Raw genomic sequence first — 26,641 nt, 5'->3', positions numbered from 1 at the left:
CATGCATAGTTTGCCAAAAGGTCAAGTTTGACAGGCAAAAGGCACCAGGGTTGTTACAACCACTGCCGATTCCGGATAAGCCATGGGAAAGCATTGCTATGGACTTTATCTTTGATCTTCCAAGGACGCCAACAGGGAATGATGGTATATGGACCATTATCTGCAGGTTCAGCAAGCAGGCCCATTTTATCCCTGTCAGGAAGAAGATAAAATCTGATCAGATGGCACGCTTGTTCATGTACAATGTGTTTAAGTACCATGGTATGCCACAATCGATTATCAGTGATCGTGATCCTCGCATGACCAGTTTGTTCTGGAGAGGATTGTTTGAGAACATGGGTACTACGCTCAAGTTCTCGTCTTCGTTTCATCCACAAACTGATGGACAGTCAGAAGAGGCCAATTCTACTGTCTTAGATCTGCTGAAATGCTATGTGTCAGATAATAAGGGCAAGTGGGAACAGTATTTGCCTATGCTTGAGTATGCGTACAATAATACGGTGCATTCGTCTACTGGCAAAGCACCTTTTGAAATTGTTGAAGACGGCAAAAAGGTTCCTCCCATTTTGCACACAAAGGACAAGATCTTTGAGGCAGATCGATATGTTGAGAACATGGATGAGATGTATAAGAAGATTAAAGTTGCCTTGGAGAAGACTCAGGCAAAACAGAAAAAGGCTGCTGATCGTCACCGTCGTGAATTGCTACTATCACCTGGTGATTGGGTTCTCTTAAGGTTCGAAAAGGCAAGGTTAAAGAAGATGAAGGGCAAGGAACGGCTGTTTCCTAAGCTCAGCATGCGATACTATGGGCCTTTTCAAGTGCTTGACAAGATCAGCGATGTGGCTTACAGGCTGAAATTGCCTGATGCATGGAAGATTCATAATGCGTTTCACGTGAGTCTTCTAAGACCCTTCGTGGGTGATGTGCCAGAAGATATGCCAGTTGAGGATCAGCCAGAAGTTGAGGAACTTGATGAGATCCTGGTACCTGAGCAAGTTTTGGCACATAAGGACAGAAAAGTTAAAGGACAAGTTGCAAGACGCTATTTGGTGAAGTTCAAGAACTATCCGCCTATGGATGCAAAGTGGATGGAAGAGCATGAACTGTCAGAGTCACCAAATGTATTGCAGCTTTACCTTGAAGCCTTTGGGTTACAGCCTACTTATGCCCCAACCCGACGTGTGCAAAGGAGGGGTAATGATAGAGCTAGTACATCAAATGTACATATGAATTCAGTGCCATAGATGGAAATGGCAAAAGTATGAAGGCCTCATTAAGTCATTTGTATCTATGTATGTTACGACCTTTCTTGCGGATACATGCGATGATAAAAGAGTGTTAATAGCACAAGATCATCAGTGGCGTGTATTTATGGTATGCAATCGAGGACGTTTGCGATTTCAAGAGGGGGGTATGTCACGAGGACGTGGCAGTTATTAACCATGTCACAGAGATGTGGCAACTGCTAACCTTGGTTGTTGGTTTCTTTCCAATGGGGTTTATTTTATTTGTTTTGAGACCCTCTTTTTGAAGTAGCAAACGGTCGGACATTGTATGGCCAATGTGAACGGTAGATTCACCCGCAGACGGGAAGTGGTCGGCACTGGAATTCGTATGGTAAGAGGATGTCTAGGCTCAGAGCAAGATCATATAGGTCCCCCCGTCGCACTTAGCAAGTTGGTGGATACTAGGAAGTGAACTCAATTAAGGCATAAAGTCAAGGTGGGACTACCAACAAAAAGTATCCGACAGTTGGGCCACATTGCATTTTTGGATTCGCCCAATGAGGATAGATGGTCAGAAGACCAGTGGGAGCCCAACGGAAGCATCTCCTAAAATTTAGGGAACTGCTATTTTGGGCCACGAAATGTGTTCGCGTCATTACCTTCGGTATGACTAGGGGAACACTTTACAACGCTGCCGCGAAGTCAACTGACGCACCAGTTGAGATATTTTTAGCAAGGAAAGCCCAAACTTAGAAACTGGGCGACGTGTCAGCTTGTGAGCGATTCTGCCACTCTGGGAGGCAAAAACGAGCTGCATATCAACAAAGGGGGCGCCATTTTCAGCCACAGGCGGATTGCAACAGGTACAGAAGCTATGGAATGCTTACCTTGCCCTCTATGCACAGTATGGTGACGGGAGTGATGCCCCGCACGCTACATACTGCTCTCTTTCTCCCCTACGTGCAGTTATGTGATGCCCCACAAGAGGGCTACTCATTTGACTGATGTACAGTTGTGTGGGTTCATGCTTTTGTGCTGAGGCAAGAGCCTCCTTGAGCAGGAACGGGGGTAGCTAACTGCTGCTCCAAAGCAGGCACTGGTGAGGGTCATAACCTCACCGTACAGGTGCAAAAACAGCGCTGTGTATGCGCTGTAATTTGACTGTTTTTCAGCCATACGGATGCCAGGATCATTGGGAATCGTGCCCCACTGGCAAAGGACAGTTAGGGGACTGTTTGGGGCTGAAAACAGGGCAAAAACCAGTAAATACAGCGTGCTGAATTTACTGTTTTTGGACAGGAATCAGAGGGTATACGACAGTGCAAGCGAGTTCCAGCAGGGGAATTGATTTCGCGCAAGTTTTGGGACTGTTATGCTGCCGAAATTTGGCCAAATCAAATGGTATCTAGGTGGATACACGTGAAGGATTCCCAGGACCTTACCTTGTAATTTACCCTCCTAAAGAATAAAGAAATACCGAAAGGGGCGCCAATTTTGGGGCCTACAGGTTGTCGGCGTTTGCTCGGAGCATTCTATCTTCCGAGCCGTGTGTGTATTCAAGTGTTAACTCCCGTCGCAGGTTCTCTTTGCAAAGTGCTCTGTGTGTGTGTTTAAAGTAAAGAATTTCGGGTGAAAGCCAACGCCTACCGCCCTACGGGCCGGTTTCAGCTTTAGGCAAAACTTCTTGTAGACCATCTCCTTTGTGCCAGGGGAAACCCCGACAATTCCAACTTGTTACGTGTATATCTGTGATCCCATGGGTCCCTACCTGTCATGCCTCCTGTGATGTCCCCGTATTAGGGGATGCGTTCTTCTTTATGCGTTCTTCATATGCTTGTCTCCGTTCTTTTTGTTGCATGGGCGTCCTGTCCTCACTAATGTAGATTGGGCTATCTTTCAAGAAAATCTGTGCATTCTCAAGGATGATGGCTCGTTTGCGTGCATCTAACAATGTGCATACAATCGCACGATTGAGAGAGAGAGAGAGAGAGAGAGAGAGAGAGAGAGAGAGAGAGAGAGAGAGAGAGAGAGAGAGAGAGAGAGAGAGAGAGGAGCCTAATGGAATCCAAGGTGAAGGACCAAAGCAATGAGAGAGAGGGAGTGGAAGAGAGAGGAGCCTAATGGAATCCAAAGCAATGAGAGAGAGAGAGAGAGAGAGAGAGAGAGAGCGAGAGAGAGAGAGAGAGAGAGAGAGAGAGAGAGAGGAGGCTCAAGGCATGTGGGAGGTGAGGGGGCGGGGGATCCTAGGCTAGGTGGGAGGGATCCTATGCCAAAAAGTAACCCAAAATCCTCCCAAAAAAAAGCGCAGTCAACGGACTAAAAAACCGGTCAAACGGACTGGACGCCTTGACCATACGCCACCGTACGCCTCGTTCCGTCCGACGGACGAGAACAACCCTGCTTATATCTTGGCTTGTTTTATCCTAATGGGGGATCATTGCCACCAAACTTACATGCTTTTTCAGTCTTAGATTGGGCAAGTTGTTTTGACACGCGAGTGTCGACAAGTGGTTTTTGTTTTATGCTTGGCAGTTTATGTATATCATGGTTGAGCAAGAAGCAACCTACTGTGGCCACTTCTAGTTGTGAGGCTGAGTATAGGGCAATCTTCACAGTTACGGTTGAGTGTGTATGGCTCAGACGCCTTATGGCTGATTTGGGTGTTGGATAGGACATTGCCAACACTATCTACACTGACAGTCAGAGCGCATTGGCAATTGCGAGGAACCCTGTTTTTTATGCTTGCACAAAGCACATTGCGGTGCATTACCACTATGTCAGGGAGAGGCTCTCAACAGGAGATATCAGCTTGGCTTATGTGCCAACACAAGACAACCTTGTTGATTTTTTCACAAAGGAATTTTCTCGTGAGAATTTTGAAGCTTTTTGGAAAGCTTTGGGCTTACTCCCCTGTGTGGACTGATCACGTCCTCGGGGCATGGCACTTCCCTTTACTGTATGTGCCAGCTCTCGCTCACGGCATCACTCCCAGGGGGGCTTTGTTGCCATATATATGTGTGGTAGTGATGTGTGTGAACATACTTAGGACTGCCAGGTCATTTTTTTCATAGTCATAGGGGACACCCTTTTTCGGGCTTCCCGTCCCCACTTTTCCGTCGCCACTTGACGTCCCGCCTCTAAAAATCCATTTGAGCCTCGTCCCCCGTCTTGGAATGCGTCCCTTGTGACTATGCATTTTTTCCCTCACTAGGAGGTTTTTTTCCCCGTGCATTGTATATATGCCCATCATTCTAGGGCTATCTATCTTTTCATCGCACACTAAGTAATACATTCTCTGTTGTGTGCCTTGAGCTTCCTTCGTCTTCTCCAAGCTGTGTGTTATCCTGCAACCCTAATTCCAATAGACACCTTAGTGAGCCTCTTTGATAATTCCTCTGTGCCTTTTCAGGAGGTGAGGCAGGGTCTGGCTTTAAGTGTTTTACAATGTGTACAACAGAAATAGAGTTTTAATTTTGTTTGAAAAAATGCAGTTTTTATTTTTATCTTAAGCCATGTATAAATGCATTCCTAACTTTCTTCCTTATGACATATACGCATAATTTGAAGCGGTCGAGGTAACCAATAGGCTGCGAGCATCAGATATTAAATTCAGACCATAATTGTCTTTATAACGTGACTTTATCCGTACACATATTTAGTACATAGGGGGGCATTATCTTTTAGAAAAGGACACACACACACACACACACACACGTGTTTCATTATCCCTTATTTTTTCCACTACAGTTTTATTAACTGAACTGTCTGTGGTCTGATAGCGCATATGCCATGCACACACTACCTTCCGTGCATCTGGATTTTTAAAGCTTACATTCATCTGGCTATTTATAGCGTACTTCTTTTAGAAGTAGGATTAGCAGATGGACTTTCTTGAGTTTACCATTTAAGTTAGTCAATAGCCTAGCCTTCAGGTAGTCAACCTTGCCTTCTGCTTTAATACTCAGGTTAGTCAAAAGTCTAATTAGTCAATGTTGCCTCTGAAATCATGACTGGGCTTGAAGTTGCCATCTTTAAAAAGAAGGTCATTTGATTGCAGTGGCGGACAAAGTTCAGGCAGGCAATGAACAAGGCAGAGAATGCAGCTAGTTCTTTGGCTATTGATTCTCTTATCAACTATGAGGTGATTTCTTCTTTTGATGGCTACTGACCCTATTATTGTAAGTTCCAGGCTTACTTTTATTGTGAGTTAGCCTTATCTATGTTCATCATAAGGTGGATTCATCCAGATATCCATAAATATGTATATCATGAGGTGGATTCATCCAGATATTCATAAATACGTATATGAGGTTCACCACATGTTTTTGTATCTGCAGACTGTGAAGTTTTTCAACAATGAAACCCATGAGGCAGAAAAATATGATTCTATTCTAAAAAGTAAGTGTTACTTTTCATTGCTGCTTATGTTGACTTATTGCTCAAAGAGCAGTAGCAGGAACTGAAAGCTTATTCGTTCTTTTTTAAGTTATTTGGTTTCTGAAAGCTTATTCGTCCGTTTTAAAGTTATTTGGTTTCCAAAATTATGTATCATCCAGTCTTTTCTGGGCTTCAATATTCAAGCATGAAGTCACATATGTTCTGAAACTTTCTCAAGTATACATATTTGGCAGTCCCTTATTTGAAAAGAGTTCTTTTAGTCATGAATAAAGGACTTGCTTTTTTAGCTCTTCAAATGCTGTGACCAAATTATGTTTCTTGAAGAACACCATCACATCATCCACCTTCCAAGAATGTACAAGAGCTTCCAAAGAGGCTCAAATGGTATAATCATTGTAAACAATAGCAGCTAAAGGAAATCTACAGTAATACCTTCACATAATTTATTGGCAAGTAGAATTGTGCTTGCTGCTGCTACTTGCTCATCACCTGCCTGCCTTGCAGAACGGTAAGCTGCAGGTGGACGAAGAGAAGATCCAAGATGTATTGAAGGTGTTTACCTTTGGTCTACTCAAAGGGTCATTGTGGTTTGTATGATGTTTGCAATGAGGAAAAATCAGATGAAGGCGCCTCATAATTTGACTCTTTTTCTAGGTGTTCTTAGGCTTTATGTTCCGTTGGTTTTTGGACAGAGCTTTAGTCAATCCTCCTAGATTCTAGCAATGAATCCGATCAAGAATTTGGAAGCAACTTGGCAACAACGCAAAACAATGCTGTTCCTGAATTCACGCAAAATTCAAACAATGAAAGGCAAGTTGATGAAGAAGAGTTGGACAATGGATGCCCGACTCAACGAGACTAGTCTTGCAGACTTAAGGCGATGTACCAGTTGGCTTCTTAAGTATTCAAAGGATCTTCTTTATGCGAAATACGTACGGGATCAACCGTCGATAGAAGTTTATGAGAAACGGTAGAAGGTTACTAACCCTAATCTCATGTCAGCAATGAAAGTCAAAGCTTTCCTGAAAGGGGAAAAGAAGACTACTTTTACCAAAGAGGAGTTCAAGAAACGAGTGGAGCACCAAGTCAACAAGTTGGTGAAGTGCTGGAAGCATTCACAAAAAGGATGGAAGTCCAAGTCTTTTTTGGGATAGTTGGGTCGACAACCCACTTTCACAAAGCCTGCGGAGTATGGATCTAAATGGAAACATTGTCGTCGTCCTCACTTTGAGGACATCTCTAGTCCTAGTTCCAACTGTAGTTCAAAGGAGGATGATTCTATGACTTTTGACAGTCTAGATGATAGATGTTCAGATAGTTTTGATGACAGATCCGTTTCTTTTGGATTGGCATTCAGTAGAAAGAAAAAATCACCTATCCAAAAAAGCAAAATATGACAATCTGGAGCCTAGGAATGGAAAGAAGGAATTTAAACAGGTGGTTGTCACAAATCGATGACGTGGCAGTTCTACCCGGACACACACACATGCTTAAACTGTTCGGACAATGGTGACGTGGCATGCTGATGTGGCAGAATCCCAATGCGTGACATGCTGGCGTGGCAGCCTGTACGGCCTTCCACAATTTGCGCTGACTGGCTGATGAGGTGGCAATTGTACGGAATTCCGCTTTTTGCGCTGCTGACTTTTTTTAATGGCAGTTTTTGACAAGTTGCTTTTGGAACAGTTTGCTTTTGAGTTTAACTACTTTTGGGGCTCTGCTTTTCGACATCCCTTGTAAGAATAAAAGAGCCCTAAGGGCTTCACTCTTCAAAGCATCTGGACGCAAAGTCTGAGAGCGGAGGACCTTGCGGGAGTTGTAACTTCGATGAAGCGTTAATATAAAAGAAATACTGAAAGGGGCGCCAGTCTTTGGGAGCCAATACCTCTGGGCACGAAACTACGCCGGGCTGTGTCGTCTCGAATTGAACTGTGATTTTAAAGTTGTGAAGTATTTTAAGTGATTCTCTTTGGTGTCGCTACAGATTCTAGACTTGGGGTGTCCAAGTTTGTTAGAGTGGTATCAGAGCATCAGGCGTAGCGTGTAGCATACAGGTCCTATCTAAGAGCGGACAAGGCACTTGGGCACTTTTGAAAACTGTTATTGAAGAATCTTCGGGTCTCAACTGCCGTGTGATCCTGTGATGTCGTATGATGTCCTGTGATGTGATTGGCGTCTTTGTTCAAGTGCTAGATGTGTCGTGTCTAGTGCGTCGGTACTTAGAGTTAGTGTCTATTGAATTGGTTTATGGTCTCTGTCTGTTTTGCAGGCGTAATCGAGGGCGATTACAATTCTTTCAAGAGGGAGGTATGTCACAAATCGATGACGTGGCGGTTTTGCTTGGACACACACACACACACACACACACAAATTGTACGGACAATGCTGACGTTGCTAATTGCGTGGCAGAATCCGGAAAAGTATGTTGACCTGTTGACGTGGCAGCCCGTACGGCCTTCCGCAATTTGCGTTGACTGGCTGATGACGTGGTAGTTGTACGGAATTCCGCTTTTTGCGCTGCTGATTTTTTATATGGCAGTTTTTGACCAGTTGCTTTTGGAACATTTTGCTTTTGAGTTTAACCGCTTTTGGGGCTCTGCTGTTGGGCATCCCTTGTAAGAATAAAAGAGCCCTAAGGGCCTCATTCTTTAGAGCATCTGGACGCAGAGTCTGAGAGCGGAGGACTCTACGGGAGTTGTAACTTTGATCAAGCATTAATATAAAAGAAATACCGAAAGGGGCGCTGGTGTTTGGGTCCAATATCTTTGGGCACGGAACTACGCCGGGCCGCGTTGTCTTGAAATGAATTGTGATTTTAAAGTTGTGAAGTATTTTAAGTGATTCTCTCCGGTGTCGCGACAAATCCTAGACTTGGGGTGTCCAAGTTTGTTACAGTGGTATCAGAGCATCAGGTGTAGAGTGTGCTTTTCTCAAAGCATACAGGTCCTATCAAAGAGTGGACAAGGCACGTGGCCACTTTTGGAAACTGTTATTGAAGAATCTCGGGTCCCGACTCCGGACTTATTATGTCACGTGACACATCCAACCCTATGTGTCCGTGGACAAGCTACAGCATGAACATGGTTCAATTCAGTCAAGTCAGTCTAGAATAGGAAGTGATCTGGCACTTTTGTGAGCCTGTTCGCAGATCGTGCATGCCCAGGCACTTAGAGTAGATGCATATCCTCTGGTTGCACACAACATGATCATCAACATTCCCATCGGGATCATTTTACAGGGCAGAAAACCTATTTTCCCTATTTTTGACAATTTTCACGTATTTATTAAGTGACTTTTGTTTGGAAACTGGGTAGGGCAATATGCATAAGACAGTATATAAGAAAACCAGCGCTAGCACTTTCTGGCAGAAGAGGCAGCAGGAGCTCCGGTTCACCAGGCACCTTCTCAGCAGGACTCCCCAAGACCAACCTAGCATTTTTGCCTAGCAGCAGAGCCTAGCGTTTTCATTCCCAGATCAGCCTTGGCGTTTTTGCATTGCAGAGCAGCCTCGGCGACCACAAGACACAGCAAATCAGCCCTAGCGTTAGTAGTTTCTTCAACAAAGACAGATTTCAGCCCCTAGCGTTTTTGGTTTGCAGATCAACCTCAGCATTTTTGCAGATCTTCGCGACGGAATCAGTCCTAGACTCAGGGTTTTCAGTTCTTAGCAGTCCGTTTCCGCAGTAGAACCGCCAAACCTCGCAGATCTCACCTTCTCGCAACAGATCCTCGCCACACGGTCAGATCCTGCGAAGTTTGCAGTTCCAGCCCCGGAAAATGCAGATTTCAGCATCTGCGTTTTCAGAGCATTGTCGTCGCATCGTCGCCATCGACATCGTCACCAAAATAGAGTCAGCATTCAGCAGATAAAGATTTGCAGATTTCAGCCATTAGCGTTTTTAGATTTCAGCCCGTCTCGTCGTCGTCCTCATCGTCGTCGATATCGTCTGCAAGTCCAAGCATTGTAGGGATTTGTGAAATCATAAGTAGACCGCTCTCGCCATAGAGAGTGGGGCCTTTAGAGGAGGGTTTGACAACATTCTGGTGTCGTATTGTTCTCTCTCTATCTCTCAGTTTCAGCACCTTCATTCACAGTGTTCATCACTTTGTTTGTGATCACTTGCACTCTCTCATTAAAGAACGGAATGCTCTTCCTTCCATAAGTAAAAGGAACCTTGAGCACAGTTCGGAGCACTCATCTTGAGCAAAGTTCAACATTCTTTCCGCTGCACCTTACATTGGTATCAGAGCTTTGGCAGTGTTCTGTATCACTCAAGGAAAGAACCGCAAGAACCACATAATTTTTTTTTTGCTTGTTGCGGTCGCATGTAACCCAAGACCTCTTGGGCGTGTCAATTCCTAATCGTGTTTTTGAAGCGTTACAGGAAACCCAAGAAAGAAGGGCTTGTCCAGCCTCCCCTTGTGCCTCTTTTCACTCATTGAGAGCGGACCGTGCACTTGGCGGCCGGCCAATCGACGTGAGGCGGGAAAAAGCAACCTTGGTGTGAGCGCAAGGCCGCCAAGAGGTGCGCCCGCGGAAAAGAGCAGAGCTTGGGTGAAGAGAAGATCCTTCTCTAACACATATTGCAAGTGAAAGAAGAACCTAAAGAATCTCAAGAACATCAAGAACCTCTAGAATCTCAAGACCCTCAAGAACCTCAAGACCCCAAAGACCCACAAGAACCCAAGTTCCTCGTGAACTTAAGAACCCAAGACTTCAGTGGATGGTCATCACCCGAAGCGGAATGGATACTTTGCTTGGAGGTGGTTAGCATGGGAGTGGCGAAGAAGAGTTTTCCTCACCAGGAGGTTTTTCCGACCCTTCCCCATGCACGCCCAAGATTGCACCAGATCCTATGGTAGCTTTCGACAAGATGTTGATGGACAGGAAGTTAGAACGCGAAGCAAGAACATTAGGAAGAATGACAGAAATTGATCGTAAGTACCAAGACAGAATGGCATCCATAGCGCGTGAGCGCGAAGAAAGAGAAGCAAAATTTGATCGCGAGAACAAAGCAAGAATGCAAGAAATGTTGCGACTCTTTTCTCAAGTTCAGGCACAGATGCAAGAGATTCGGGAAAAGGAGACTCTCAGTCTCTTCTTCTCCAAAGCATGATACACAAGATTTGCACGATGATAAGCATGATGATTTGAATGATAATGATAAGCATGAAGAATTGCATGACAATGATAAGCATGATGATTTGCATGATCAAGATGTAATTTCTCACGAGCATGATGATTTGTATGGCCACGATGTGATTGTTTACAAGAATGATAGGTTAGTTGATACCGGTTCTAGTGAAGCTAACCTCATTGTAGATTCTATCAATCACGACGAACCGATCTTGGCTCTCGAGCCTAGGTCCAAAGAATCCCCTCAGGAAGAACCGATCTTGGCTCTCGAGCCTAGGTCCAAAGAACCCTCACAGGAAGTACTATGTGTTCGAATGATTAGTCCGCACGCATTGTTTGAGTGTTTCATTCGTGATGATTTCTTGTATTTTAGTCACCGTCCTTATGTGATCCCTTTTCCTAGGCATGACATGTTGTACGTTGAGCACGATGTGCTCATGAATGAGCACGGATGTATGCGGATTACTCATGGAAAGCTGAAATGTTTGCATTCAAGGAATTCACATTCCATGTCTCTTCCTTGGCATGACATAGTATCCGAAAGAGCACATGAAGGATTGAGCATCAAGCATTGGCATTTCCATTGTGATTTGCCACAGTTCATTGATTTAGATCATAAAGAAAAGATTCGATCTCATTGTTTGCATATGTTTGATGAACGGTTGACACTCCGTCTCTATGTTCATCTACATTGCATGCACAGTCTTTAGAGAAGACAAGAGCTTTTCCAGTCACTTTACATGGAATGGGTATGTTCATGTTTTTGTGTTGGAAGTGGTTTCAGGAATTTTCAGCCTGGGAGATTCTTGAAGAAGGTAGACGCATGACTATGGACGAAGTTGAAGCATTGAAGGAGCCACAAAAGACTTTGTGTCGCTTTCAGCGCGGCCCAAAGAAGCAAGCGTTGCAGACCTTTATGAAGTTCAAGTATCGTATGACTCACGCATCAGAGTGGGCCGGCGAAGAGTCCTTTCCAGGATTCCGGATGCTATTGGCGATCTCGCTCGACGTGATACAGTTCGGTACCAGTACCTCACTTTGAAAAGGAGAGGATATCACGTGACACATCCAACCCGTGGACAAGCTACAACATGTTCAGGGTTCAGTTCAGTCAAGTCAGTCTAGAATAGGAAGTGATCTGGCACTTTCGTGAGTCTGTTCGCAGACCGTGCATGCCCAGGCACTTAGAGTAGATGCATATCCTCTGGTTACACACAGCATGATCATCAACATTCCCATCACGATCATATTACAGGATAGAAAACCTATTTTCCCTATTTTTGACATTTTTCACTTATTTATTAAGTGACTTTTGTTGGGAAACTGGGCAGGGCAATTTGCATATGACAGTATATAAGAAAACCAACGCTAGCACTTTTCTGGCAGAAGAGGCAGCAGGAGCTCCGGTTCAACAAGCACCTTCTCAGCATGACCCCCCGAGACCAACCTAGCGTTTTTGCCCAACAACAGAGCCTAGCGTTTTCATTCCCAGATCAGCCTTGGCGTTTTTGCATTGCAGAGCAGCCTCGGCGACCACAAGACATAGCAAATCAGCCCTAGCGTTTTTGGTTTGCAGATCAACCTCAGCGTTTTTGCAGATCCTCGCAAGGGAATCAGCCCTAGACTCACTTTCCAGTTCTTAGCAGTCCATTTCCGCAGTAGAACCCCCGAACCTCGCAGATCTCACCTTCCCGCAGCACATCCTCGCCGCACGGTGAGATCCCGCGAAGTTTGCAATTTCAGCCCGGAAAACGCAGATTTCAGCATCTGCGTTTTCAGAGCATCATCGCCATCGACATCGTTATCGACATAGAGTCAGAATTCAGCAGATAAAGATTTGCAGATTTCAGCCATTAGTGTTTTCAGATTTTAGCCCATCTCGTCGTCGTCCTCATCGTTGTCTACATCGTCGGCAAGTCCAAGCATTGTAGAGATTTGTGCAATCATAAGTAGACCGCTCTCGCCATAGAGAGTGGGGCGTTCAGAGTAAGGTTTGACAACATTCTGGTGTCGTATTGTTCTCTCTCTATCTCTCAGTCTCAGTACCCTCATTCATAGTGTTCATCACTTTGTTTGTGATCACTTGCACTCTCTCATTAAGAACGGAAGGCTCTCCCTTCCTTAAGTCAAAGGAACCTTGAGCACAATTCGGAGCACTCATCTTGAGCAAAGTTCAAACAATATTAGTCACTTCCATTCTTCATACATCGCGCATCAGGCGCGTTCCCATCTTCATTGCTCTGATTACAGGGCATAAAGGCATTAAGAATCTCAGATTACACATGGGTTCTTGGGAGAATCTGACAAAGGTAACACCTCCCAGTTGAAATCAGGAGCGAGAACTAAAGAAAAGATTGATTGGTGGAGAAGTTTGCCAGAGCAGAATACAAGCGTCCACTGCACGTTGACATGGGTGTGAAAAGATTGATAAAGTACGCTAGAGACCCGAGATTTGCGAAACACCTGAAGGATTACCCGATTGATGAGATTCACTCGAGATGGCGTGAGGTCATTGAGTCTCCTCTCAAGATGGGAGGAAAGCTGAAAGGGCAGACGAGTGTAGAAAAGCGGAAGCTTTACTCGCAGGAAGAGCTGGAACAGAACTGTTGACCAGAAGATGAACCAGATATCGGAAATGACACTGAAAGAGATACTGATGTACTGACAATCTGGTTGTTTGTGACAGATAACCGGAAATAGGAGCGAGAAACTTGCATCTGTATGGATTGGAAAGCATGGAGTTGGACATCCACTCTTTTGCAACAAGGTGAGCCATCTCCTTGGCTGCTTTGCATGTGAAATCAAGGATGAGATGGTGAGATCGAGAGCAACGACAGCTCAGGAATGAATTGGATATCCTTTTGATTCGAGATACGAATGATGAATTTGAATAATTGAATGATTCTAGTGCATCAAGATTCCCATATGAATGAGATGACTGGATACTGTGGTGAGCGCATCAAGAGTACCTGCCGGATGAGATGGCCACACAGGGATCTAGGTGCATCAACACTTCTGGACGGATGAGATGACTAGATGATTGAAACACTGTGTTTAGTATGAACTTAGTGTGTGAATGAAGAACTTTGAAATAGGAATTTTTGAAGATGATTCAGATTTATGTATGAGATTAATGTTGTCTGCAAGAACTTACTAGTTGTGTGGAGAATGTGAACTTGATGATGATGAATGCAATGGGATGCAATGACCTATCCATAATGCATGAAACCGGCCCGGGGGGCGGTAGGCTTTGGCTTTCACCCGAAATTCTTTACTTTAGACACACACACAGAGCACTTTGCAAAGGAAACCTGCGACGGGAATTAACACTTGAATACACACACGGCTTGGAAGCTAGAATGCCCCGAGCAGACGCCGACAACCTGTAGGTCCCAAAATTGGCACCCCTTTCGGTATTTCTTTATACTTTGAGAGGGTAAATTTACAAAGTAGAGTCCTGGGAATCCTTTGTCTATATCCAACTAGATACCACTTGATTTGGCCAAATTTCGGCATCATAACAGTCCCAAAATTTGTGCGAAACCAATTCCCCTGCTGGATCTCACTTGCACTGGCGTATACCCTCTGATTCTTGCCCAAAAACGATAAATTCAGCACTCTGTATTTACTGGTTTTTGCCCTGTTTTCAGCCCCAAACAGTCCCCTAACTGTCCTCTGCCAGTGGGGCACTATTCCCAATGGTTCTGACGTCCATATGGCTGAAAAACAGAATATTTACAGCGCCTACACAACGCTGAATTTGCACCTGTACGGTGAGGTTATGACCCTCACCGGTGTCTGCTTTGGAGTAGGAGCTAGCTACCCTTGTTCCTGCTCAAGGAGGCTCTTGCCTCAGCACAAAAGCATGAACCCACATAGCTGTACATCAGTCAAATGAAGAGCCCTCTTGTTCGGCATCACATAACTGCACGTAGGGGAGAGAGAAGCAGTGTGTAGTGTGCTTGGCATCACTCCTAGCACCACACTGTACATGGGAGGGAAAGAAAGCACTCCATAGCTCTTAACCTGTGACAGGCTCTCAATGAAGCATCCCCCCCAGCATGAATCGAGCGTCCCCTCTTCTGTCCTTAACCTGTAATGCATCTCTGAACAAATAGATGCAAAAAGGGGAAGAACAAAACAACCCTGTAAACACGCATCTGATGCCTTCCAATGCTGAAAATGAGCTCCTTGGTCCTAGATAAAGTCATGGGAAGCTAAAAAATGGAGAGAAATGGCTGAAAATCACAGTTATCAGCCTACAAAACTGCTTCAAAAAGTCAGCTACGAGTTCTCTTCTCCCAAACTTGGTAAATTGGCCAAAAAGTGCCACTTGGCACTCATACATGCAATTTCCCCGCACTGGGCTTCCTGCATAAAAATCTCTCAATTGGTGCATCAGTTGACTTTGCAGCAGAGTAATAAAATGTTCCCCTGGTCATATCGAAGGTAATGACGCGAACACATTTCACGGCCCAAAATAGGAGTTCCCTAATTTTTAGGAGATGCTTCCGTTGGGCTCCCACTAGTCATCTGACCATCTATCCTCATTGGGACCGCATCCAAAAGTGCAATGTGGCCCAATTGTCGGATACTTTCTGTTGGTGATCCCACCTTGACTTTATTGAGTTCACTTCCTAGTATCCACCAACTTGCTAAGTGCGACGGGGGATCTACATGAATGACCTTGAAGTGAGCCTGGACATCCTTTTACTTTACGAGTTCCAGTGCCGACCAACTTCTCTTCTGCGGGTGAAAATATTGTTCGCACTGGCCATACAATGTCCGACCATTTGCAACTTCAAAAAGAGGGTCTCAAAAATTAATAAAAAATCATTGGAAAGAAACCAACAACTAAGGTTAGCAGTTGCCACGTCCTCGTGACAATGAATCCGATAAGTATCATGAATTTTGAATGAAACTAATATGGAAGAACGTTCTATTTGAGAACAGACAATAGGATTGAGAATGAGATGACAATGGTGATTTAGAGCAGTGATAACTCCTGAATGAACCTGATAACGAATCATGAATCACAACTGATTCAATGGAATGAATGACTGCACCACTCTGTCCAGTATGAACTTAGTGATGAATCGGGATCCGCGGAAATGATTCTTGCACACAACAGTGCTTGAGGCGGATGATTCTTGTACACGACAGTGCTTGAGACGAAGGATTCTCACACACGACAGTGTTGGAGGCAAATGACTACTTGCACACGACAGTGCTTGAGTTGAAAAATTCTATAGACATGATCGCAATATGGGATTAGTTAACGCGACATCAATGGGGTCCGGAATGGATCTAGATGTGGTTGTGATGTGATTGTCGTCTTTGTACAAGTGCTAGATATGTCGTGTCTAGTGCGTCGGTACTTAGAGTGAGTGTCTACTGAATTGGTTTATGGTCTCTATCTGTTTTGCAGGCGTAATCGAGGGCGATTACAATTCTTTCAAGAGGGGGGTATGCCACAAATCAATGACGTGGCGGTTCTGTCCGGACACACACACACACACACGCAGAAACTGTACGGACAACGCTAGCGTGGCAGAATCCTAAAAAGTGCCTTGACATGCTGACGTGGCAGCATGTACGGCGCTCCGCAATTTGTACTGATTGACTGATGACGTGGCACTTGTACGGAATTTCGCTTTTTGCGCTGCTGACTTTTTTAATGGTAGTTTTTGACTAGTTTCTTTTAGAACAGTTTGCTTTTGAGTTTAACTGTCCTTGGGCATCCCTTGTAAGAATAAAAGTGCCCTAAGGGCCTGACTCTTCAGAGCATCTGGACGCAGAGTTTGAGAGCGGAGGACCTTGCGGGAGTTCTAACTTTGATCAAGCATTAATATAAAAGAAATACCGAAAGGGGCGCCAGTCTTTGGGGCCAATACCTATGGGCACGGAACGTGTCATCTTGAATTAAACTGTTATTTTAAAGTTGTGAAGTATTTTAAGTGATTCTCTCTAATGTCGCGACAAATTCTAGACTTGGGGTGTCCAAGTTTGTTACAGTGGTTGGAGCATCAAGTTTGATACTTTTTAAGGCCTCAAGAATCTCATCGAGCTTTATCCTTTATCCAACAATTTGACACTACCTTTTTAGGAGGCAACTTTACAGAAGCTTCTGAGTTTCTTAAAGTGGCTTGGCTTGCATAGGGAGAATCATGTGCTTCTTCTATCACCTTGTATTGAAAGGGCTGAGCTATGCATATAGCTTGTTGATGGTATAATGTATTATGTTTAATAGAATAAGGTGGCCTTGAGTGTCTGAAACCGGCCCGTAGGGCGGTAGGCGTTGGCTTTCACCCGAAATTCTTTACTTTACTTTAGACACACAAACAGAGCACTTTGCAAAGAGAACCTGCGACGGAATTAACACTTGAGTACACACACGGCTCGGAAGCTAGAATGCTCCGAGCAGACACCGACAACCTGTAGGCCCCAAAATTGGCGCCCCTTTCGGTATTTCTTTATTCTTTATCAAAGGGAATAAAACCTGTGATCTCCCACAAGCTGCCCCGAACAATCTAGGCTAAGAAACACTTGTTCTGGCCCGATTTCGGCAGCATAACTGTACTCGGACGCTTCACAGTCAGTATCCCCACGCAATAGGTGTCTTTCCCGACGCATACGGACACTGGAAGGATATCCGATCTTCAAGTCTATACGACTAAAAATACTTGCTCCTTGTAACTTATCAAGAATGTTATCAATCCTAGGGATTGGGAATGGATTTTTGATTGTGATCTTGTTTAGAGATCTATAATCTATGCACATACAGAATGTGCCATCCTTTTTTTGTACTAACAAGACATGTGAACAATATGGAGAGGCGCTAGGCCTTATTAAACCGTTCTCCAAAGTTCATTAACCTGCTTGAGTATCTCCTCCTGCTGCATTAAACTGACTCTATAAGGGAGACTGATTTGGAGTAGAATTCCTTGGGATCAAATCAATTGTATGATCCTCATGTCGAGAGGGTGGGAGTTCAATTGGAAGCTTAGTTGCAAAACAATCTTCAAAACTTTCTAGCAAGCTTAATTCTATTTTTCTCTAAAGAGGGAGAAGGTTCTTAAAAATACACATTTCTCTCTCTTGCAAAAATGAAGTATCACACTTTTTCATTTCCTTGTTAATTGCAGTGTGGTTGGCGATGGGAATACGTCAATCACCTGCATCAACAATTGCAACATAGTGCTGTTCTTTATGATCAAAGGAAAGGGTTTTTCGAACAAATCAGGGAGGGGATGCATGTTGTAGTGAAAAGGAATTCCCAAGATTACATCACATCCCTCAAGTGAAGCTAATAAGAAAGATTCTTAATCTTTGTAGTCATCTATATTTAAATTCAGCTTGTTGATTATAGGAGTAGAACTGGAGTTCTGTCCTTTAAAAGCAGGGGACATGGCGGTTGGGTTGTAAGTTGAGGTCTTCGGCAAGCTTCATAGAGATGAAGTTATCCGTACTGCCTGGATTAAACAATAAAAGTGCCTGCTGGTTGTTAATGATGTCCCATGCCTTTAGACGGGATCTTTCTTTACCATCCTTTGTGGTATTACCTTGTGTCACAAACAGATGACGTGGCATGACCACCTGAGCAGACTGTATGGACAGACCGTACGGATGTTGACATGGCAGACTGTACGGAATCTCGGAAATTGCGTTGACTGTTGACGTGGCAGATTGTACGGATTTCCACAAATTGTAGTGCTTGTTTTTTGGACAAATTTTACTTTGCTCAAATATTAATATAAAACAAATACGGAAAGGGGCGCCAGTCTTTGGGGCCAATCTCTCTGGGCACGGAACTATGTCGAGCCGTGTTGACCAAATTGAATTGTGATTTTAAAGTTGTGAAGTATTTTAAGTGATTCTCTCGTGTGTCGTGCCCGATTTCCAACTTGGGGTGGCCAAGATTGTGACAATGATATGAGAGCATCAGGCGTGTGCTTTTCTCAAAGCATACCGGTCCTATCAAAGAGTAGACAGGGTACTTGGGCACTTTGGAAATTGTTATTGAAGAATCTTCGTGCCCTGACCCCGGACTTATTAGCCACTCCGACCCTTCATCACGCATTGGGTGCGCTCCCGTCTTCATCGCTTTGTCTTATAGGGCATAAGCCATAAAGAATCCCAGATTACACATGGGTTCTCGTGGAGAATCTGATAGAGATAACATCTCTCCATGGGCGAAAATTGAAGAACAGAATGAAGATTAGGCAAATCTTTGGTAGGGAAGTTTGCCGGAAGACCTTAGAAAAATCTCTTTGACGGTTAAGAATTTGGACATGCGACAGAAGGCAAAGTTTAATTTCTTAACAAGCTCTACGCATTGACACCAATAGATCTTATATCCAACAACTTTGGAAGATTAGGGTTTTTGCAGAAAATTTCAGAATGTGTGGAATTAATGTTTTTCGAAGCTCTTGTTATCTATGTGCAGATAACTACTAGGAGCTGATTTTTGGTTTGAATTTTGAATGATGATGCATGGGAAATGTTGAATGATGATCAATGATTCTAGTGCATCAAGATTCCATATGAATGAGATGACTGGTTACTGTGGTGAGCACATCAAGAGTTCCTGCGGGTTGAGATGGCTACACAGAGATCTAGGTGCATCAAGTCTTTTGGACAGATGAGATGACTAGATGATTGAAACATTGTGTGGCATGAACTAAGTGTGTGAATAAAGAACTTTGAAATAGGAATTTCCGAAGATGATTCTGATTTATGTATGAAATTAATGTTTTTGGAAGAACTTGTAGATAACATGTGAAAATCGAGAATGAAATGATGACGAATTCGAAGCAATCACAGCTCCAGAATGAACGTGTCAAACGATAAGAATCATGAATTTTGAATCATGATGAATGATTGAATGGGACTGTTGTCACCGGGAGGTGTATTTTTCCTGTGACCTTTAAATATGTACTACATATTTTTATTTATTTTATTTTTCCTTGTTTTCCTCGGAACTCTTGAAAAGGGACAAGTGGACATTGCATTGCCAGTGTGAAACAATTGCGGCCAAACCCAAAAGCATGTGGTTCAAAGGCTAGCGCTAAAAGTTGCCAAGACAAAATCCGGAAATCTGTACAATTGCTACGTCAACAGTGTAAAACGCGGTGTTTGTACAGTTTGCCACGTCATCATGTCAACGTGAAATCCGGGTGTCCGTATAGTAGGTTGCTACGTCTTCAGTTTGTACGCAGTATCTTCAGCGTGCGTCTTTTATTTTTAGGTCTTATCGGCCGGGATACCTCTCGCAAGACGGGCACCACGTGCCAATAGAAAAGAACAGATTGAACAGACTTTTAGTGCTTCAATAACAACTGAACTGAAAGAGAGAGACGACACGCGACATGGAGTGGCGGAATTCCACCCCAGAGAGTATTGGCCCCAAACCTTGGCGTCCCTTTCGGTATTTCTTTATATTGCATCAACACAGTACAAGCCGATACTCCAGACTCTGCACCTTCTCCAGGAAGCATGCCAGAGAATGAGCCCTAACCTCATATTTAAAGGCCCTTGGCCTGAAAAGGAGTTTCAGTGAAAAGCCTTCAAAACTCAAAAGCATCTGGTCGAAAAGCAGTGCTCAAAAAGTGCCAGCGTAACATCCGGAAATCCGTACAGCATACCACATCAGCAGTCATCGCAAAACGCGGAAATTGTACAGCATGCCACGTCCTTAGTCATCGTGATTTTCGAAAATCTGCCATGTGATCAGTCAGCTTCGCAATTCTTGTGTGTGTGTGTGTGAGTCCTGCTTTATTTTAATTCCTTTATGTCACTGGGGCCCCATCGGACGGGGTCCCCATAGGCTGGTAGGACTTCTTCTTCTTAGGGTTTAGGCCCCTCAGCCGGCATCTGCAAGTTGACTCCATTCTTCAAGGCTTTGACACGTCAGCAGTTTGTTACATCTCCCCTTCTTGAAAGAGAGTAATCATCCGCTATTACAACATATCTGCAAAACAACTCAAGTTAGCTGAAAAATTTCCGAGGGTCATTCTGAGGGACAATTAGTTTGCTCTTTTTGTTAAGGAGTTAGCTTCTCCTTTTGGCTCTTTTGATCAAGGAGTTAGCTTCTCCTTTCGTCCAGATCGAAACTCTTGATATTCTGACGTAGTAAAATTAGCCATCACACCGAGATCGTACTGACCTTCCACGGGTGTCTTGATGCACTAAAATTACATACCCACGCAATCTCATCCAATTAGGAATATTCAGTAATTGGCACATCACAATGCAACACAACAAACAGCGCCGTTGAGCACTCCCCCGAGAAAAAGGGTCTGCGGTATGAAGCTACGCAACGACTACCTCGTCACTCCCCCCGCAAATAACCTAAAAAGGTCCGGGCCATGAGCTCAGAGGACTGTACAACCAAACGCTCCCCAGACCGCAGTCTGCGTTGCTTGGAGGTTCAAGCATACAACCAAACGCTCCCCAGGCATCGGCCTGCGTCGTTCGGAGGTTTTCTAGCATACAACGAAACGCTCCCAGGCATCAGCCTGCGTTGTTCCCAGGTCCAAACAATATCAAAACAATATTTCTCCCTTCTCCACCCGGGAGTAAAAATCACCAATCAATGAAACTAGTATTAAAACAAGAGTCAAACATTTCAAATCGGCACGAAGACAGGTTTAAAACAGATAGCATCCATTTCAAACAATGTTCAAAAGTATCTAACTAGAAAACAACTAGAGAGGTCATTCAGGGTTTTGTTCGGACAACCGAACTTTGAGGACAACGGGCTTGCCCTTCCGCATCACGGTGATGGTTCGGTTCCGGACCTGAGAGTTGCATCATTCTTGTCGTGCCGGGGCATGCCCAAGAGAACGGCGCAATTGCCCAACTTCATAATGTGGAATCGGCTTTTCCATGATAATCTTGTATAGTCATTGGAAGTGCATCAAGAGCGGCACCACTTTTTGAGTTTGGCCCGTGGCTACCTCAGCTTCAAATTCTCCACCCTGTGCATCGTAATCAAAGTGCATCTGCTTCAAGAATTCTGGATGGATCAAGTTCTCCATAGCGTCGGGGTCAAAGAAAATAAGGGCTTTGAAGTCGTTGACATTTCCATAAGCTCTCCATAATTCATTAAATCTCTTGATGTGTATACCATAAATATCGGGTACTAGTCCAATAGCAGGTCTAGCCTTCTTGGCCGGAGGTGGCCTTGAGGATTTGTCTGACGTGGGAGCAGAAGGTTGCACTGAGGACATCGAGGCTCGCTCAGGACATGTATTGAACATATGCCCTGTTTGGAAACATTCGAAGCATCGGCCTTCTTGTAACAAGGCGTCTCGTTGATGTTGTGTCAGACGAGGCCGGTGAGGATGGTTTTCATGGGATTCCTAAGAATTTGTTCGTTGCCGGGAGTTTTGGTTAGTGGCCGGAGGTTCTTTCGTGGTAAACTCCAACTTTCCTTTCATGAGCAGGTAGCTGACCGCGGCATGGTCCATAAGCTCTTGCATGGTAGAGACTTGCTTGGAGAGACAATATTCCTGCAATCATGATGGTAGTCCAATGGTATAGCGCTCGCACTGGTCCTCCAAGGGAATGAACTTAAAGAAGGACACTGGAAGGTACACGTCGAGAAACCTTTGGTTATAGTCGTCCGTGGTTTCGGTGGCAAGCATTTTGAAGTTGCCCCATTCTGCCAAAATCCGGACTTCAAACATCGAAGTCATGTAACTACGTTCAAAAACTGTCTTGAAAGCTTGCCAGGTCCTTGGAGCATGCGGTTGTGTCGCGATTAAACTCCACCATTGCATAGCATTATCTTTAAGAAATCCTACTGCTCGAGAAATCTTGGATTCTTTTGTATAGTTCCCTAAAGCATAGATGTTGTCAAATTGCTGTAGGAACTGCAATGCTTTCTTGCGATCTTTCACCCCAAAAAAAGTGAAAAATTTGACTGTCGTGCCGCCATCTTTAAAATCTTTGGGTTGATTATGCGCATATCCCGGGTATGGATAATAAGGGTATCCAAGTGGGCTCCATCCATTGTAGCCTGGTGGCGGTTGTGGTGGTGGAGGTGGGGGCAATGGTGGTGGCAAAGGTGGTTGCACTGGATCAGGGTCTGATGGCTGCACCATATTCCTGAAAACTCCCCCAATCGGAACAGACGGCTGAGAAGGTTGCCAGTTGGAAGCTCTCGTACTTTCTGGTGCCGGAGGAGGAGGTACCACCTCGGGCATCAGAGGGGGTAAGATGGAGCTCAAAAATTGTTGAAAACTTTGCAGCATTGGAAGATTCTGCTGAGGATGCCGCGAAAGAATGTCGTGAAGCTCGTTGAGCATAAACTGCAAATATTCTGCTGAATCGATGAATTCCAAATCTTGGGTTCTTTATGGCTTATGCCCTGTAAGACACAGCGATGAAGACGGGAGCGTGCCCGATGTGCGATGAAGTAAGGGTGGGAGTGGCTAATAAGTCCGGGACGAAGATACCTCAAATAAAATTTGAATAGCTCTTTCTGCTCTTTTGTAGGACCGGTATGCTTTTAGAAAAGCACACGCTTGATGCTCTGATACCACTATCACAAGACGGGCACCACCTGCCAATAGAAAAGAACAGATTGAACAGACTTTTAGTACTTCAATAACAACTGAACTGAAAGAGAGAGACGCACGCAACACGGAGTGGCGGACTTCCACCCCAGAGAGTATTGGCCCCAAACCTTGGCGCCCCTTTCGGTATTTCTTTATATTGCATCAACACAGTACAAGCCGCTACTCCAGACTCTGCACCTTCTCTAGAAAGCATGCCAGAGAATGAGCTCTAACCTCATATTTAAAGGCCCTTGGCCTGAAAAGCAGTTACAGTGAAAAGCCTTTAAAGCTCAAAAGCATCTGGTCCAAAAGCAATGCTCAAAAGCTGCCAGCGTAAAATCCGAAAATCTGTACAACATTCCACGTCAACAGTCAGCGCAAAACGCGGAAATCCGTACAGCATGCCATGTCATCAATCATCGCAGATTTTTGGTAATCTGCCACGTCATCAGCCAGCTTCGCAATTCTTGTGTGTGTGTGTGTGAGTCCTGCTTTATTTTAATTCCTTTATGTCACTGGGGCCCCATCGGACGGGGTCCCAATAAGTTGGTAGGACTTCTTCTTCTGCTACTTGTTCTTCTTAGGGTTTAGGCCCCTGAGCCGACATCTGTAAGCTGGCCCTATTCTTTAGGGCTTTGACACGTGAGCAGGTTGTGACAATACCATAAGTTGGAGTTGGGTAAGGATTCAATAATCCTAACCCCTTGTACTCTTAGGCCTCTCGGCAAGAACGTGAGAGTTGGTAATTCGTTCTTCTTTTTCTTCTTCTGCTAGGGTTTAGGCCCCTCGGCCAAGATCTTTAGGGTTGCTAAGGTTAGGTGCGGGGAGACCTAACCCATTAGGTCTTGAGTGGGTTGACACGTCAGCAATTTGTAACACCATGCCATCCTCCGTAAGATCCGTAGTTTTCGTCATGATCCGCAACACGTTTTCTTCTAGATTTTTGGAGTTTTCGTACATGTCTCTCTCTCTCTCTCTCTCTCTCTCTATATATATATATATATATATATATATATATATATATATATATATATATATATATATATTTATATAGATATAGTTTGGGTATTGTTCTAACATGTCATCACTTTGTGACATAACCCCCTTTCTAAGAAGGATAACGAAACGGCGTTTCTTGCCCCAAAAAACGGAACGGAGTTTCTTGGGAGTTTTAGCTTGGACGAAAGAGAGTTTCTTGAGTGAATTTTTTCCCCCCCCCCCCAAAAAAAGTTGAGGGTAGATGTCTAATGTTCCAACGGACTTATTTTGTCTAATGTATGATTGTCTTTTTATGACATTGAAAACAGTCTTTGAATTGAATGTCTCTTGAGTCTCGGTTTGAACGTTGTAGACCTTCTTCAAAGTTCAAAGTGGTCATTGGCAGACCATAGGTTGAAGGTTCTGAGTTTTTGTCATATAAATACTGAAGTTCTATAGAATATGATCATTGACTTATCTTTCTAGGCTTCTTGTTTTAAGTATTATATTTCTTTTTGTAATAAATAAAAAACCCTCGTTTCTTAACCGTTTCGACCTCGGTCGAAACTCCGAAACTCCGGTTTTTCCATTTCCGCTTTTGCCGTTTCCATTTCAGGTTGTCACTACACTAAGAAAAGTAATTTGGTACCGGGTTTGACACTAAGAGATCAAACACTAGTATACATCAAATACAAAGTCGAAATGAAACAAGGCACACAATGAGCTGGAATGACTGGCTCCCCCTCAAAACTTCTCTTTATTTATGGGAGAATTGTATATAGTCATGGCAATACAATGCCAGACTTCCATACTTATGCAAACGAAAAATTCAGCATTGCAAACAAGTGAATGTCGATATCGATTCTCCAAGCTGCTTGTTCTCTCTATCTACTCTCTCAAGTGCCCACGTTCTCCTCCAGCTGCTTGCAGTTTTCTTCCAAACAAGAAGCCACAATCTTAGCAAGCATGTAGGACAAGAGAACGCGTACACTAGAGTAGATCGAGCAAATCCTTTCCGATGGAAGTCGTTGAACCTCTGAAATCTTCTATTCCGATGGAATTCTTTGCATAGAAACTCTCTCATCGTCGACATAGGTTGAGGCGAGAGCTTCCACATGATGTCCATCAATGACGGATGGCTGAAATTGGAAGAAAAGTGCTGAAAAATAGAGAATTCAGGGATATAATGGGGTGTTTTGATGAAAAACAGCTCCATATATGTGGATAATTGGCATAGGATGAGGAAAAGATGCTTCAAAGTGCAGGAAAATGCTGCAAAAACAGAGTTTCCAGCCTCCCAAATTGCCCTAGAGACTCAAACTCGCAAATTCTCCTATAAGTAAGAATTTTTAGACTTGGCAGTTGTCAAAATTCTCAAATTGGTCAAAGGGATTTAATTTAAGTCATTTATGTCCACTTAAAAATTTAAAATGTGTGTGAGAACACATTTATTAATGTTCTAAGTGACTTTTAGGTTGCCAATGGATCTAGTCCCGAAAAGAGGGTTATACTTACCACTTCACAAGCCTCAAAATGTTTCAGCAATCAACATACATCGCCATTTCCCGAAACTATTCATGACATTCTTGCAAGAAGATAGCGTGCAACAATAAGGTACACAAGCACACATATATGCTATACAATGCAACATTGGTATGGACGGTCCCTGTTCGTGAGCGTATGATTAGAGGATGTTCTCGCGTAAATACACGATTGTACTGGACCTTGTGAAAGCTTGCACACAAGGCATTTCTGGGCATGTGCATGTGAACACAAGTCCCGACGGAAAGTCAAGTCCACCATTCTGTGCATAAAAAGTTCAAGACCCCATGGGATATAAGATCTAAGAACACCCAGAAAGAGGTGTCAACCCATGAGGTAATATCATTTATTTCCCCAATGCAAGCATGACATTTGGACAACAATTACTATTTGAGCGGCCAAAAGGCTTCTCACTCTTGATTACACTTGCAAAATAGACAGTGGATATATAGCATAGTCGACACTGATTCTTTGCCCCTAATGAGAATCCACAACTGGCGCGTTTGGATAGGTGGAATGTTTCGAGCCCTGAAACGTTTTGCTGATCATGTGAAACACATGCCATTTCGTTAACAATAAGTTATCATAGTTTGAGGTTTTAAGGCCTTTCAACATCTGTATGTGCACGTTTTGGTCCCTCTTTTCTCTCTGCTCTATCATTAGACTGAAATGTTTCATAGTGAAACATGACGTACGCATGAAACGTTTGAGCCTGAAATGGTTTGCGGTGATGCTATCTGCATGAGCAGGCTACAGTGTCCCAATGGTATCTTGGAGCCCATGGCTAACACCAT

The 26,641-nt window shown here is 44.0% G+C and overlaps 1 protein-coding gene across 2 annotated transcripts in view; it reads left to right on the top strand.

Annotated features, from left to right (window-relative positions):
* ABCB25 (ABC transporter of the mitochondrion 3) overlaps nt 1-26,641 on the top strand; it is a 229,847-nt gene that overhangs the window by 83,677 nt on the left and 119,529 nt on the right. For both annotated transcript variants that reach the window (XM_086501794.1, XM_086501795.1), the window contains exons 8-9: nt 5,287-5,370; nt 5,567-5,627. In XM_086501794.1, coding sequence (XP_086357920.1) covers nt 5,287-5,370; nt 5,567-5,627 — 145 coding nt within the window. The remainder of the gene's footprint in view (nt 1-5,286; nt 5,371-5,566; nt 5,628-26,641) is intronic.

Source organism: Adiantum capillus-veneris, chromosome 26 (genome assembly GCF_014529385.1).
Source record: "Adiantum capillus-veneris isolate H3 chromosome 26, ASM1452938v2, whole genome shotgun sequence".
Taxonomy (NCBI): Eukaryota; Viridiplantae; Streptophyta; class Polypodiopsida; order Polypodiales; family Pteridaceae; genus Adiantum; species Adiantum capillus-veneris.
Note: the sequence above shows the minus strand (reverse complement) of the source record. Positions and strands in the feature narration are given on the sequence as shown.